The sequence below is a fragment of the Leopardus geoffroyi genome, chromosome E1, assembly GCF_018350155.1.
Source record: "Leopardus geoffroyi isolate Oge1 chromosome E1, O.geoffroyi_Oge1_pat1.0, whole genome shotgun sequence".
In the NCBI taxonomy this organism is placed as follows: Eukaryota; Metazoa; Chordata; class Mammalia; order Carnivora; family Felidae; genus Leopardus; species Leopardus geoffroyi.
In genome coordinates, this window is record NC_059330.1 from 59,222,148 (window position 1) to 59,236,453 (window position 14,306).

At 56.1% G+C, this 14,306-nt stretch overlaps 1 protein-coding gene across 5 annotated transcripts in view; it reads left to right on the plus strand.

The window, feature by feature from the left end:
• Nucleotides 1-14,306, plus strand: part of RNF213 (ring finger protein 213) — a 104,589-nt gene that overhangs the window by 26,902 nt on the left and 63,381 nt on the right. For 3 of the 5 annotated variants that reach the window (XM_045489805.1, XM_045489802.1, XM_045489807.1), the window contains 8 exons: nt 1,119-1,375; nt 3,203-3,400; nt 5,754-5,976; nt 6,500-6,555; nt 7,286-7,439; nt 10,228-10,398; nt 12,773-12,862; nt 13,999-14,121. In XM_045489805.1, the coding sequence (XP_045345761.1) occupies nt 1,119-1,375; nt 3,203-3,400; nt 5,754-5,976; nt 6,500-6,555; nt 7,286-7,439; nt 10,228-10,398; nt 12,773-12,862; nt 13,999-14,121 (1,272 nt within the window). The remainder of the gene's footprint in view (nt 1-1,118; nt 1,376-3,202; nt 3,401-5,753; nt 5,977-6,499; nt 6,556-7,285; nt 7,440-10,227; nt 10,399-12,772; nt 12,863-13,998; nt 14,122-14,306) is intronic. The other 2 variants (XM_045489803.1, XM_045489806.1) reach the window with 2 other exon arrangements.

Consider the following 14,306-nt stretch of genomic DNA (forward strand, 5'->3'; position numbering starts at 1 on the left):
CCACCCTTCCTCCACACCTGGCTCTGCCCCTCCTGGCCCCACCCCTCCTCCCCCTCTGGCTCCACCCCTCCTCCCCCTCTGGCCCCACCCTTCCTCCCCACCTGGCCCCACCCCTCCTGCTCACCTGGCCCCACCCCTCCTCCCCCTCTGGCCCCACCCCTCCTCCTCACCTGGCCTCACCCCTTCTCCACACCTGGCCCCACCCCTCCTCCTCACCTGGCCCCACCCCTTCACCACACCTGGCTCTGCCCCTCCTGGCCCCACTCCTCCTCCCCACCTGGCCCCACCTCCTGCACTGGCCCCACCCCTCCTCCACACCTGGCCCCACCCTTCCTCCACACCTGGCTCTTCCCCTCCTGGCCCCACCCCTCCTCCCCCTCTGGCTCCACCCCTCCCCCGCCTCTGGCCCCACCCCTCCTCCCCCTCTGGCCCCACCCCTCCTCACCCGGCCCCACCCCTTCACCACACCTGGCCCCACCTCCTGTGCTGGTCCCACCCCTCCCCCGCCTCTGGCCCCACCCCTCCTCACCTGGCCCCACCCCTCCTCCCCCTCTGTCCCCACCCCTCCTCCTCACCTGGCCCCACCCCTTCACCACACCTGGCCCCACCTCCTGTGCTGGCCCCACCCCTCCCCCGCCTCTGGCCCCACCCCTCCTCACCTGGCCCCACCCCTCCTCCCCTCTGGCCCCACCCCTCCTCCACACCTAGCACCACCTCCTCACCTGGCCTGTGGCAGAGTGGAAAGAAGGAGTGGGAACCTTTCTCCATCACCCGTCCCCCCGCGTTGTGGGAGGGCCCTGGCAGTTTTGAGACAGACCTGCGGCCGTGCCTGAGATGACAGTTGGGACCTTGTAAGCGTGGGGGGCCCCTCCCCCATGCAGGGTTCGGGACTGCACCCTTGGTGGTGGCTCCCATCAAAGGCCCGGGGAAGTGGGGGTGCTCAGGGTCTGGCGAGGAGGCAGGGCAGTGGGGTCACCCCTCCATGGGGCTGTGTACGCCCTTCATAGGCCTTGGCCCCCCGCCCAGGTAGCATGGAACAGAGGGCGATGATGGGGCGGCTTTCACACCCCTGACCCTCACAGCCCCACAGTTATGTCTTCCTTCCCTCCTGGGGTCAGGTGAAGAAAAACCTGTGGAGGTATTTGAAAAGGCGGTCGGAGCCATTTCTGGAAAGAAGCGGGGACCTTCGGCCTGAAGACCACCCAGTGAGGAGCAGACTGAGAATGGGACTGATCCTCCTGTTTGCGGTGGAAACATTTGGCTTACCCATGCTGGAGGGTGACCTGGCCTGGCTCTGTAACCTCCTTCATTTGGACACCTGTTCGCCTGGCGGCCTTCACCGCGACCTCAGCCACATTTTTGAAACATGTCTGAGGTATTGTGTGTGTGTGTGTGGGGGTGTGCGTGTGTGTGTAGGTGTGTGTCCAGGAAAGAAAGACCACCCGTGGTTTTACACATCCGTTGCTTCAGTGTTTATTTGTCTAGACTTTTTCCTCGCGTATGTATTGTCTTCACTTTTATTACTTTTCTCCCGAGTATCTTGCTTTTGAGAAGCTTTCTGGTGTATCACGCCTTACCGTCGACCCAAATGAAGAAACTTTTTTTCAAATTAAAAGGAAACGGGGCGCCTGCCTGGTTCAGTCTGTGCAGCCTTGATCTCGGGTTTGTGAGTTCGAGCCCCACATTGGGTGCAGGGTTTCCTTAAAAATAGAATCTTAAAAAAAGAAAAGAGGGAAAGCATTTCATTCGAGCCCACGTTCTGCCACGAGAGCACGTGTGCCCCCAGGAAGGAATGTGGTGTAGGGTTATGTGTGTTTTTTACACGAAGAGTTACAGATCATCAAGACAGTCCAGAAAGTTCCAGACTTTATGTGTTTAGTATGTGCAAGACTTATGGGAACAGGGAGGTGTTTTTTTTTTCTTTTTTCTTATTTTTACGTTTGGAATGCTCTTTTCTGGTTATTTAAAAGCAGATTTGTTTTAATGTTTATTTATTTTTGAGAGACAGAGTGCTAGCGGGGGAGGGGCAGAGAGAGAGGGAGACACAGAATCCGAAGCAGGCTCCAGGCTCCGAGCTGTCAGCACAGAGCCCGACGCGGGGCTCGAACCCACGGACTGTGAGATCGTGACCTGAACCGAAGTCGGACGCCTAACTGACTGAGCCCGCCAGGCGCCCCTGGTTATTTATTTACTTACTTTAAAAGCCAACGAACATTGTGTGCTGGGGGCAGAAACAGGGCCAGGCTTTGAGTTTTGCCGAGTCATGTTGAGTGTGGTAAATGCCACAGGGTAGCTTCCCAGGGAGCCCAGGAGCTGTGTCCACGAGCACGGAAACTTGAGAATTTCCTTTATCACCCCTGCATGCATGTGTTTGAGAGGTTGGGGTTCGAAGATTGACTGCAGGGCTCGCCTCAAGGTCGTCTGCGGAAGCAACGGGGGTGTTCCCCCTGCAGCCTCTGGCCACATGTTCAGTTTCAGACACACAAGGGTCCGCTGTGCTGGGCCAAGGGTGCTCTCGGTGTGGAGGCTCCGGCCTGGCCCCAAGGAGCTTGCTTCTCCCCGGGTGGCGGGGGCCACCTCGGTGCCCTCGATTACAGAGCGCTCCTGCAAGGTCTTCTCCGCGGCTCTGCGCATGGAGCTTGCGGGGAACGGAAGGTGGGCTTCCTTGAACGATGCGTCTTATCAGGACATCTGCTTCTCGGTTTTACAAACTTAAGCTACCCAGCGCAGCTCTGCGTGTTTTAAGAGCCAGGCGTTGGTGACACACGTACAAAGTTTGTGCAAGGGCAAAGCTCAAAGAGCCGGCCAGCATCAGTATCTTGCGACCGTAGGGAGTGTGCCCTGTATCGTTTGCACGTTTCTCCTTGTGCTTACAGAGCGGCTTTATATGGCTTTGTATCTGGATTTACTGTAGCCGGAGGGTCTGGGCTCACAGATCACGGAGCTTTCCCAAACCTCTGTTCCCTCCACTGTCGGGGAGGATGGTCGGTCGCTACGGGGCTTCAGCGAGAGCCTGATGCCGGGATGGGTGGGTGCCAGGGGTGAGCCCCTACGTCCCTGGCAACCATATTTCTCCTGGGGCTGGTCGCTCTTCTCGGCCACCCCTGTGTTCTCTTGCTTCTCGTGCGAGGGGTCATCAGACCCCCCGGGGCAAGCCACTGGCCATCCTCAGCTCGCTGTGGGCTCTCTGTTCCCTTCCCAGGTGGCGGGTATTCCTGGTCAACCTTTGCCTACAGTGCATAGAGAAGATGGTCGACCTCTGGGTGCTCACCCTGCCTGTCCTGCACCACTGCGTGGCACCAACCCCTCAAGGAAAGGACTCCAGGATACAGCCTGAAGACACCTGGGCGGCCCTGGAAGGAATCCCCTTCTCGGAGTTCCGGGAAAAAAAGACAGATCGGTAAGTTGGAGAGCCACACTTGTATCTGTAAGTTTTGGGATGACAGCTGTGCTTCTAGAACCTTCGATAGGCTCCCCCGTGCACACATTCCTGCTTTGGGCAACACTTCTTTTAAAATGACTTCTTCGGGGGCGCCTGCGTGGTCCAGTAGGGTAAGCGTCCAACTCTTGGCTCCTGCTTAGGTCGTGACCTCACGGTGCATGGGATCGAGACCCCTTTCGGGCTCCCCGCTGACAGCTCAGAGCCTGCTTAGGATTTTCTCTCTCTCTGTCTCTCTCCCCCTGGAGCATGCTTGCTGGTGTGCTCTCTTAAGATAAACATGAAAAAGCTTTTAAAAAAAAGATTAATTGTATGTATTTTAAATACCCTTCAGTGGTGTATAAACTGTCTGGAAGAAATTCAGTTGTTAACAATGGAAAATGACAAACACCAGCCTTGGTCTTAAAGATCTTGTCTTTCAGTCAGACACAGCCTTTAGTGGATCACGAACCTTTATCAGATGTTCTTTGTAGCCCTTCTCTGACTTCTGTGGCACCTGGCTTTATGTGCCTTCCAGCTGTCCCCTTCTGGGGTGTCTCTAGTACAGTGTCACCGTATAATGTCATGATTTAAGGACCTTCACTGGGTCCACTTGGACTGTTTGATGTGGAGCATTTACTTACTCGCTCATCAAGATGCTTCATTCATAAGTCGCTGCAGCCCCTGTAGAAGACAGTATGGAGGTTCCTTAAAAAGTTCACGGTGGAGGGGCGCCTGGGGGGCTCAGTAGTCAGCTGGGCGTCCGACTTCGGCTCAGGTCATGATGTCGCGGTTTGTGAGTTCGAGCCCAGCGTCGGGCTCTGTGCTGATGGCTCAGAGCCCGGAGCCTGCTTTGGATTTTGTGTTTCCCTCTCCCTTGGCCTTCCCCCACTCATGCTCTGTCTCTCTCTCTGTCTCTCAAAAATAAACATTAGGGGCGCCTGGGTGGCGCAGTCGGTTAAGCGTCCCGACTTCAGCCAGGTCACGATCTCGCGGTCCGTGAGTTCGAGCCCCGTGTCAGGCTCTGGGCTGAGGGCTCAGAGCCTGGAGCCTGTTTCCGATTCTGTGTCTCCTTCTCTCTCTGCCCCTCCCCCGTTCATGCTCTGTCTCTCTCTGTCCCCAAAATAAAAATAAACGTTGAAAAAAAAGAATTAAAAAAAAAAAAAAAAACATTAAAAAAAGAAATTAAAAAAAAAAAGTTGACCGTGGAACCACCATATGATCCCACAGTCTCACTTGTGGGCGTCTGCCCCACGGAGACGACATCAGGATCTCAGAGACGCACGTGTGCCCCCATGTCCGCTTCAGCAATATTCACAATAGCCACGGCGTGGGGACAGCCTAGTGCCCACCGATGAGTGGATAAAAAAGTTGGGAGATACGCCCAGTCACACACACACACAAATTTCCGGGGAGAAGATGAAGAAGTTTTGGGAGCCCGCTCTACGGCCTGGTGAGTGTAGTTGGTAGGAGCGTATTAGACACGTTTCCATGTCGCTAAGAGAGTAGATCTTCACTGTTTTCAGCACAACAAAGAAATCGTAACTATGTGACTTGATGCAGGTGCTGGGTAGAGCCAAGGCGGTCAGTGTATAAATGTGTCAAATCAACACACTCCACACGTGGCACACAAGGGCTCTAAGCCACTTACAGCTGCATAAAGCTGGAAACAGTGCTTAATTCTTAGTGCAATTTCTTGCCGTGGTAAAAGAGACACGTCCTATAATTTGGCTTTTTAATCATTTTCAGTGTAGATCAGTGGCATCCCACAAACTCACACGGGTGTGCCGCCCCGGCCAGAGCTTTCTCCTTGTTCCCACGTTGAAACTCTGTCCCTGTTAGGCAACGACTCTGTTTCTCCTGCCCGCACCTGGTAAGGCCCGTCCTGCTGTCTGTCTCCGTGCATTTGCACACGCCAGGGACCTCTCGTTAGTGGAATCAGCATGTTTGTCCTTTGGAGACGGGCTGGTTTCACTCAGCGTCGTATCTTCAACTTTCATCCGCTTTGGTGAATTCTTTTCTTTTTTTTAGTGTTTAGTTTTGAGAGAGAGAGAGCGCGAGCTTGAGCGAGGGAGGGGCAGAGAGAGAAGGAGACAAAGAATCGGAAGCAGGCTCCAGGCTCTGAGCGGTCAGCACAGAGCCCGACGCGGGGCTCCAACTTGCGAACCGCGTGATCATGACCTGAGCCAAAGTCGGACGCTTCACTGACTGAGCCACCCAGGCGCCCCGACGTTTAAATTATTTTTGAAGTCTGGACTTTATAAGTCTCTTCTGACATTACTCAACTCCGTCTGTGTTTGCCGATCTCACTGCTGCCCCTTCTCTGTCCCTACAGGAGTCACTTAGTTCAGCTCATGGGAAAGGAAAGGCATTTGCTGAACGTAGATGAGTTTCTCTTCCGGTCCTGGTTCAGTCTGCTACCCCTGCGCAACCTCGTTCACTATATGGAGAACTTCATGGACCATCTGAGCGTCTTCCCCACTTGCGTCCTGGACTGCCTTCTGGGGACGTGGTACCGGCTTCAAAGGCTTACAAAACTCTCCTTCAGCGACTTCGAGGTCTGTTGTCCAGAGCAGGCTCTTGAGACGCTTAGCAAACGCAGATCAGAAGCGAGACGTTCAGAGCCTGTGATTCTTCTCTTCTGCGGTCCTGGCAGGACGAAACACTTAGAAGCCAGAGGCCCGGGTGGGGTGGCTCTTTGCCAGGGCTATGGGGCCGCTCTGATGGCAGTTCCTCTGCTTCTGGAGAGTTCCCGAAAGCCACGGCCGGGAGGCGTTCAGGCTGTGCAGTATGGGCGGGCGGACGGGGTCGGGGCTCCCCCACGTGCCGCTCCGTCACAGCTGCTCCCTCCTTTCCCGTTTTGGGGGGCGCGGGAAATGGTCCAATTTTAAATCCTGAATTTCCCTTGTGAGACGATAAAAGATTGGTTCTCGAGTCCCTTAAAACTCGTTGGTAGAAAGAAAGAAAGGAATCCATCGTTCTGCTCTATTCACGTCGGGTTTTCTGGGTTCTGTCTTCGCGAACGCGGTGGCGTCACTTTGACTGTCCTGTTCTTTGTTTTTTTTTTCTTGGCCACCCCAGAACACCGAGAACACGTTTCAAATGTTGCTCCACCTCCTGGACATTTATCAGGACAGGTAAGTGGAAAAAGCGAAATGCGGACTTTCTCCTGCACGAGGTCACCCCCCACTGACCGCGGGATCAGAAGTCCCTCACCCACCGCCTTTTTGAGCTGTCAGTGCTCTTTTCTCTCCCACATTGTCTTCCATCCGTATCCAGACGATCACCGCATTGCATATCCATGCTCGTGTTCCGCATTTCTTTCACATCTGGTCTCTGCACGGTTTCTTGCAAGTCAGGCCAGCTGACTACACGGAAACACACACGTGGGGCGTCAGGTGTTTCCTGAGTTTCGGTATCGCCTCCCCTGGATTCTCAGGGTGTTCAGGGTGGGGGCGGCAGATCGCCATTCACGTCAAGCCCCAGTGGCCCCAGGACCTCCCCCGAGCCAGTCACAGAAGCACCCTCACAGTGCCTCTCTCATGTCACCTGCTGCACCTCGCCCCCGTTGGCTCTGGCCATGTGCCAGCCAGGGACGACGGGGCCTGGTCCCCACAGAGCTGGAAGAGACTCTATCCACCGTACGTGTTCTAGCACTGTCTTCGCTCCCTCTCTCCCTGTACCTTTCTGATTTTGTTTTCAAATTTACGTAGTACCTTAACCTGCGGTGACCCACATCCCTAGCTTTTTTTTTTTGCCTTACTCGTAGGGATTTGGAAGGGAAGGAACGCATCACGGTTAACGGGTACTGTTGTCTCGTTTCTCCTAAATTACTTCAACGATTTCTCTTAACTCTTTGCGGGGTAGGATTCTTGAGGAGCCCTTGGTACAGTCCTACTTGACTGTGTGCCTGAAACTTCACGAAACTACCTGCAGAATCACAAAAGACCCAAAGTTTTATGAGCTGCCTGCCTTATCTGCCGAGATTGTTCGCAGAATTATTATACTTAAATCTCTAGTGGTAAGTGGAACCCGCGATATCTGGAACCCACGATAACTGGAATTTCGAGCGGCCTCAATTCCAGGAGGGAGATCGGCTGGCTCTAGGATTGCTAGAGGGCCACAGAATGGGTGACAGCGTCCTCAGAACGTATGTTGGGCACCTGCCCTGTGCTGGGTTCTGTTCTGTGCACTGAGGATGTTTTGGTGAGCTGGCGTCTGCACCCTTACCCTCCGCGGGCTTCCACTGGAGGGAGGGAAGGAGGCAGGCAGTGCAGGGGTTAACTCCAGAGCAGTGCGGATGTGTGCCCAGAACGCACGTCCGGGCGTGGTCTTTCCCACTTGACCTCGTTTCCTGCACTCTAGTACCTAACTACAGCGGCCAAGTGCACGCACCCAACATGCACACCTCCACGCCTCTGCACACAGGTGCGCGCCCTTGCGCCCCCTCCAGGATCGAGCTGTAGGGAGACCCTGGCGCCCTGTTCCCTCTCCGGCTGCACGCCTCCCAAAGGGAGCCCTCTTCTGTTTCCTGCCGCCCAAGATGAGCTTTGCCCATCTTCGCACACTCTGCTTCATGTGCCTGCTTGCTTCACTCACCCCTGCATGTCTGGGACTCACACCCCTCCCTGCTCGTGGCAGAACTTTCTTCCTTTCTCCGCGTTGGACTCTTAGTACACTTGAGATCCTGGGCGTCACCCTGCAGGTGATATGAGACTTTATGTTCAGACTGACCGTTTGCTTGCTAACCGGAGTAGGAGCCAGAGCTGGGATGTTAGCGACGTAAAAGAATTCCGCGTGTGTTTTAACTTTATTCTTTTAATTTTTCTTCTTTCGAATACCAGAGACACATTTTAAAATAAACGTTGGTAAGATGATTCTGCTGAAACCGCTGTTGTTTAAACCTTAATCACGGGCAGGTGTCCACTTCCATAAACGTACGGGGAAAATACGTATATATGTTTTCCCGCAGAAAAAGCTCTTACGTGGTGGTTGGACTCTCAGACCGGTGTAATCTACAATATGGTGAAAATATTCTACCCCAGCCATAGAAACAAAAAGCCTGGCAAAACTGAACTCAAAAGTGTATGATCAGTTTTTAACAAGCTTTTGGGTGGGTCCTGACACAGGGGGTTAAGTGCATTGATGGTACACCAGATGCAGAAAGGCCAGGAGTGTGGGAATGCTTCAGACTAGTGCTCGGCCTTGGGCTGTCCACGTCCTGCCCGTCCCGGCCCTGTGCCCGGTGTAGGTGATGGAAAAGAGAAGGGGGCCTCGTGGGGGCCACCCAGGGAACGTGTAAGTGTGGCACAGGTGACAGGCGACAGGCTGGAGTGTCCATAAGGTGCTGTGGGAACCGAGGGCAGGGCCGGGGTTCCTACGAGGAGTCAAGAGCCCCCACAGGGTCGGGGAGGAGGAACCTCGCTGTTCTCGAGGGCCTGCGGGGAGTGGAGTGTGGCTGGAGATGCAGCCAAGGTGTAGAGAAGGCCAGATCACAGGGCAGGTACACCATGCTTGAGCTTCTGGATTGTTCTAGAAGGTGCTGTGCCATTCGGGGATTTCAGGCAAGGGCGGGCGTGTCCCAATTTTCAGCTGAGAACCATGGCGCCCACTTGGCATCCACTGATCCGGCGCTGGCCGGGTGGGCCTCCTCCCCCGCCTTGTCTTTACGGACAGAGCCCCTCCTGCCCTAGGCTGGGTACAGTCCCCTTCATGTGCCCAGAGAACACCTGGCATTTTCCCCACTAGGCACCTACGTGCTTAGCGAGCAGATGCTTGCCTGTCTGTCTGTCTGTCTGTGAGCCGTTGCCCGCTCCTCCACAACATCAGCTTGCAGGGCAGGAACCCAATCTGCTTGGCCACCGGCCGGGGGGGGTGGAATGTGGTGGCTCTTAGGGAGCCCCCCGGAGGGCGGAGTGACAGCTGATCCAGGTGTGGGTCCTGACACTTATACTGACCTTGCGGGGCACTGCCGAAGCACAGAGGCTAGCGCTGAGCTGGGAGGGCCTTCCTGGGGCTTCGGGGCATGGCCTCTGCTGAGGTGAGGCTCTGTGCCCATCTGCCTCATGTAGATGTCCAGGTCGGGGGGAGGCAGCACCAGAGCCTGGACCCCAGCGCCAGAGCCCGTGACCCCAGGGCCAGAGTCCAGACTCCAGGGCCAGGGCCTGTGACCCCAGGGCCAGGGCCCGGACCCCAGTGCCAGAGCCCGGACCCCGGGGCCAGAGCCTGTTACAAGGGCCAGATCCCAAGAGCTCAGGGCCAGGGCCCATGACCCCAGGGCCAGAGCCCAGACCCCAGGGCCAGGGCCCGGAGAGAAAGGATTTTTCGGAGTAGGGGAAACCTCGTCGGAAAAAAGTGTGGACGGAAGCGGCCTCGGGTTTACCTCTGTCCAAGGAGCAGGGGTCTGCGTGGCGCACCAGTGGGGGCGTCTCTGGGCTGCTGGAGGCTCTGCCACTAGGGCACGTCCTCTCCCAGCCAGTCTGGAGAAGGCGGCCTGGTGTGGCCTGCTCACTGGTAAGGCCGAGTCCCCCCGTGCTGTCGCTGCGCTGGGGGGGGGGGGGGGTTCACAGGGACAGAAGGCTTATCCTTCCCGAGCCCCCTGCTTTGCCCGAGCCGCCCACTCGCAGAGCAAAGCCACAGAAATCGAAGCACCTTGAAACGTAGGCGAGGCTGCGGTCTCGAACGTGCTCATGTGACTCCGACGTGGCTGGTTCTCGAGCACCTGCCACGGATCGGGAAGGGGGAGTGGTGTCTCCAGAATGTCCCGAGTCGCGGCGCGGGGACCCTTACGCTCCCTCTCTCTCCCTCAGCAGCCGGATTCAGCTGAAGGCCCAGGAAAGGAGACCGGGAAGAACTCCGTGAAAACGGTCTTCCAGGGGACAGTCGCCAAGACCAGAGCTTGGCTTCAGAGCATTTTTCAGGAGAGCATGTTCTTCAACTACTGGTCGCAGGTCACGTTCAGATACCGGGAGGAAATCAAGGTGAGCTGTGTGGGGCCAAGGCACTGACGTGGCACGCTGGCCCCGTGCTCTGTCCCCAGGATGCACAACCAGGGCTGGTCGTGCTGCCCACGGTCCACCTGGTGGGGTCCACCGTGGCGCCCCCCCCCCCCCCCCCCGCCACAGGCCCCAGGGGAAGATGCTGAGACGCGGGGCCTGCGGGGAGAGGGCTCCCTTTCAGCAAGGACGCTGGCAGGCGGTTTGGCTGGAAAAGGCAGGAAAAGGCAAGAGTTACTGGAAGGGGAAACTGGGCAGAATAATCCCCCGAGCGTTAAGAACGAGTGAAGGGTGGTGTGTGGTCCATTGACACGAGAGGATTCTCAGTTAAATGCAGTGATTAATAACGGTAAGATAATAGTGATTAAAATGTAGCCGAACATCTACTCTGAGGCAGGTGTGGCTGTTAGCCCCGTCTCACAGAAGAGGTGACGGGGTGGGGGGGCATGACGAGAGAGTGGACCAAAGCGCGGGCAGCCCAGCCCCAGGGACTCCCCATCAGAGCCCCACAGCGGGCGAACCGGGCTGTGTTCTTGAAGACTGTAGCCAGCTGCCAGGATGCAGCTGTAGAGAAGGGATGAGCCACCCAACCGGATGGCCCCCTTAACCCCCTCGACCCAGATTTCAGCCGGTGCTTGCTTCCCAGGACACTTGAACGGGATAGTGGTAAAGTCACACAGCTGACCCTGTGCGTGAACAGGGCTGGTGATGCTCGTACGTCTCAGACTTAACCCCTTCTCCACACGGAAGGGGGCATCAATCCAAATGCCTGGAGCACAGAAGTCCTATCGCTCACCCTCAGAGGGACAGAGTCTGAGGTCAAAATGAAGAAAACGCGCGTCGATCTTGAGCTTTATTTAGAAATTTCGTTGCTGGTAGTGGGACGGGCGGAGCGCTTCTGGAGTTGTCTGTGTGAGCACCGGGCACAGAGGTTCGGAAGCCCGGCGTCTTTCTCCCTGTGGAGAAGCAGACGTGGCCGAGGGCCAGGGGCCCGGCGTATTGCTGTGAGCTCGTGACCTGGAGAGCTGGAGGGGCTCCCGGCTCTCTCCGCTGAAAGGCCTGGAAGTCGTGCCGGCCAGGCCCCTGAGCGTCGCGGGCACCCCCAGGCCTGGCTTTACCATCCCCGCTAAAAGAAACCTGGGCTTCAGGCAGGACAGCTGGCCCCACAGCCTGACACCCCTGTGGTAGACGCGGGGCTCGGGGCGGGGCTCGTGGCAGGCCAGCTCCCGGGACAGTCGCTCGTTTGGCTCCTGGCACCCGGTGACACCGTTTCCGAGCTTTGGCAGCCGTACCGTGCCCGAGTAAGGCACGGACTTAAGGGGAACACGAGCTGGCCATATGTGGGAACTCCGTCGCATCTTTGCAATACTTCTGCAAATCTAGAGTCATTCCACGTTTCTAGAAAAAAGGAAACAGAAGGTCGTCCGAAGGGACTGCTAGCCGAATCTGGGACAGTTTGGTCATCCGGACGAGTAATGCCGGGACTGGACAACAGACAGCTCATTAACCCTCGAAACGTGTTTACAGAAACAGAAAGGGGGTGGGGAGAGAAAGAGAAGTTCCTCGTTTTATTGGAGAATGCAGCCAACGAAGGTGGAGGAAACCGCCGCGGTCACAACCTTCATCTGTAACACGGCGGTGATCGTGGACTCCCGTCAGGATTCATCCACGAGTGCTGAACTCAGTGGGTGTGAGCGTTAGGAAGCGGGGTGTCGGGGATCTGCTTGTCCTCGTGGGAGAATTAGGAGTCAAGTCAGATCGAGAGACGGTCTACAGACAGAAGAATGGACGGCCTCCCCATCACCCCCGTCAGGGGACAGGGTCCCGCCAACACCACCCGCCCTGAGCGTGACGCACCGTGATCGTGTGGCAGAAGGGCCACGATGCCAGGAGATTCCTTCCCACGTATTTAGAGGACCACGTGGCGTGGAGCCTGCACCTTCTCTCCCCGTGGTTCTGCAGAGAAAACGCTTCACGAAGGAGACCGAGAAAGCAGCTGTTAAATACCAACAACTGGGGAATCCAGGTGAAGAAACGGGTCTCACCGGGCCTTCCCTGCAACTTTTGTTTTATGTTTGGAGTTTCTTGAGCTAGAATAGGAGACAGATACGTTCAGCTTAGAGACCAGCTACACGGTAGGAGGAGCATCCCGGCTGCCTCGTCCTGTCGAAGGCCTTCCTTTCCAAAGACTGGGACGAGGGTGGCTGCCCTGCCTCGCCACTGACACGGTGACAGAGACGCGGTCAGAGCCCAGGTGTCCCGCGCCCCTGGAGCTGCCATAACAGTCTTTCCTTTCTCGTAGAATTCATCATGGCCCTTAGTTGTCCTGCGGCTGTCACTGACATGAGGGCTTTTGCAGGTCTGGAGGCGGCTGGTGGAAATAAACTTCCCCGTGGAGTATGGCTGGAAGGAGTCGTTGATGGGGGACCTGGAAGGAAGAATCAAACAGGTAGCAGAAGTCGGGGTGTTCTTTTCAGGAGCAAGTTGATGAAGCCAGACCATTCGTAACATCCTGTAGATACGGAACGGTGCATTTCATGGGTAGTCCTGGTGTGCAAGGGGCGTGGGGTAGACCTGACCTTGCATTTAAAAAATTTTGTTAAATGTTTATTCATTTTTGAGAGAGAGAGAGAGAGAAAGAGGGCAGGGGAGGGGCAGAGAGAGAGGGAGACACAGAATCTGAAACGGGCTCTGAGCTGTCAGCACAGAGCCGGATGAGGGGATTGAACCCCTGAACCACGAGATCGTGACCTGAGCTGAAGCCGGACGCTTAACCGACTGAGCCACCCAGGCACCCCTGACCTTGCATTTTTGATCCGGCCTTAATAGTTTGACCAAAGGTGATATTCCAGAGAAGAATGAGGGAAAGGGTCTTGCCTCCAGGGAAACCCTAGGTTTATGGAGCAAAGTCCTCCCATGTGCGGTAGCTTCTAATGGGACAGATTGCTTACTAACCCCGGTGACAAAAATGGGGAAACAAAAGTGTTTTCATTTCTTTTTCTTTTTTATTTTAGAGAGAGAGACACAGAATGCAAGCAGGGGAGAGGGAAGGAGGGAGAGGGAGGGGGAATCTCAAGCAAGCTTCATGCTTAGCTCTGCGCCCTGCATGGAGCTCGATCCCACGACCCTGGGATCATGACCCGAGCCGAAATCAAGAGTCGGACGCTCAACGAACTGAGCCACCCAGGCGCCCCCATGTCTTTATTTTTAATTAAAACCTGTGACCCTAGGAAAATCAGGACTCGTTTTTACACGATATGAGAGTTTTATACGCCACGGTCTCAGGGGTCTTTTTAGGAAATTGGAAGCAAGGGGGAATCGCTTATTTTTCAAAGTTTCCCTGCTTCTGCAAGCTGCTGGGCCAGGGGCTTTTTCTGCAAAGCGGGAAGAGAGACACTGCATCGCAGCCTCGTTTGTCTAATGGCTCCAGTTGGCGGGGCCAGGGGACACGGTCGGGGTGGGGTGTGAAGTAAACTCCTGGGGACCCGATGCAGTGTGGGGAAAGTAGGACAATTGGGGCGCTTTTATTGCACAGAGTATTAGAGCGCAGCCCCAAAGCTCTCACACCGTCGCCCTGTGTTGCAGGAGAGGCCTCTCGTCCAGATCTCTGCCTTCTGCAGCACCCACTGGGATGCCATGGGGTTAGAAGACAGCGTGTCAAGATGCTTCGAGAAGTGTGTCATTGAAGCAGTGAGCGCGGCCTGCCAGGTGAACAGCCTCTCACCGCGTGGGAAACGCGTTTGGGTTCACGGCGGTCCTCTGACATCATCAGCTCGGGGCCGTTCAGTGCCCGCTGGTTCTGAGCCCCGGCTGCCAGTGCAGACGTGGGCACCGGGCATCCCCCTTCTAGCCTAGAGGGAGGGTCCTGAAATTCAGTACCCTTGACCCCGAGA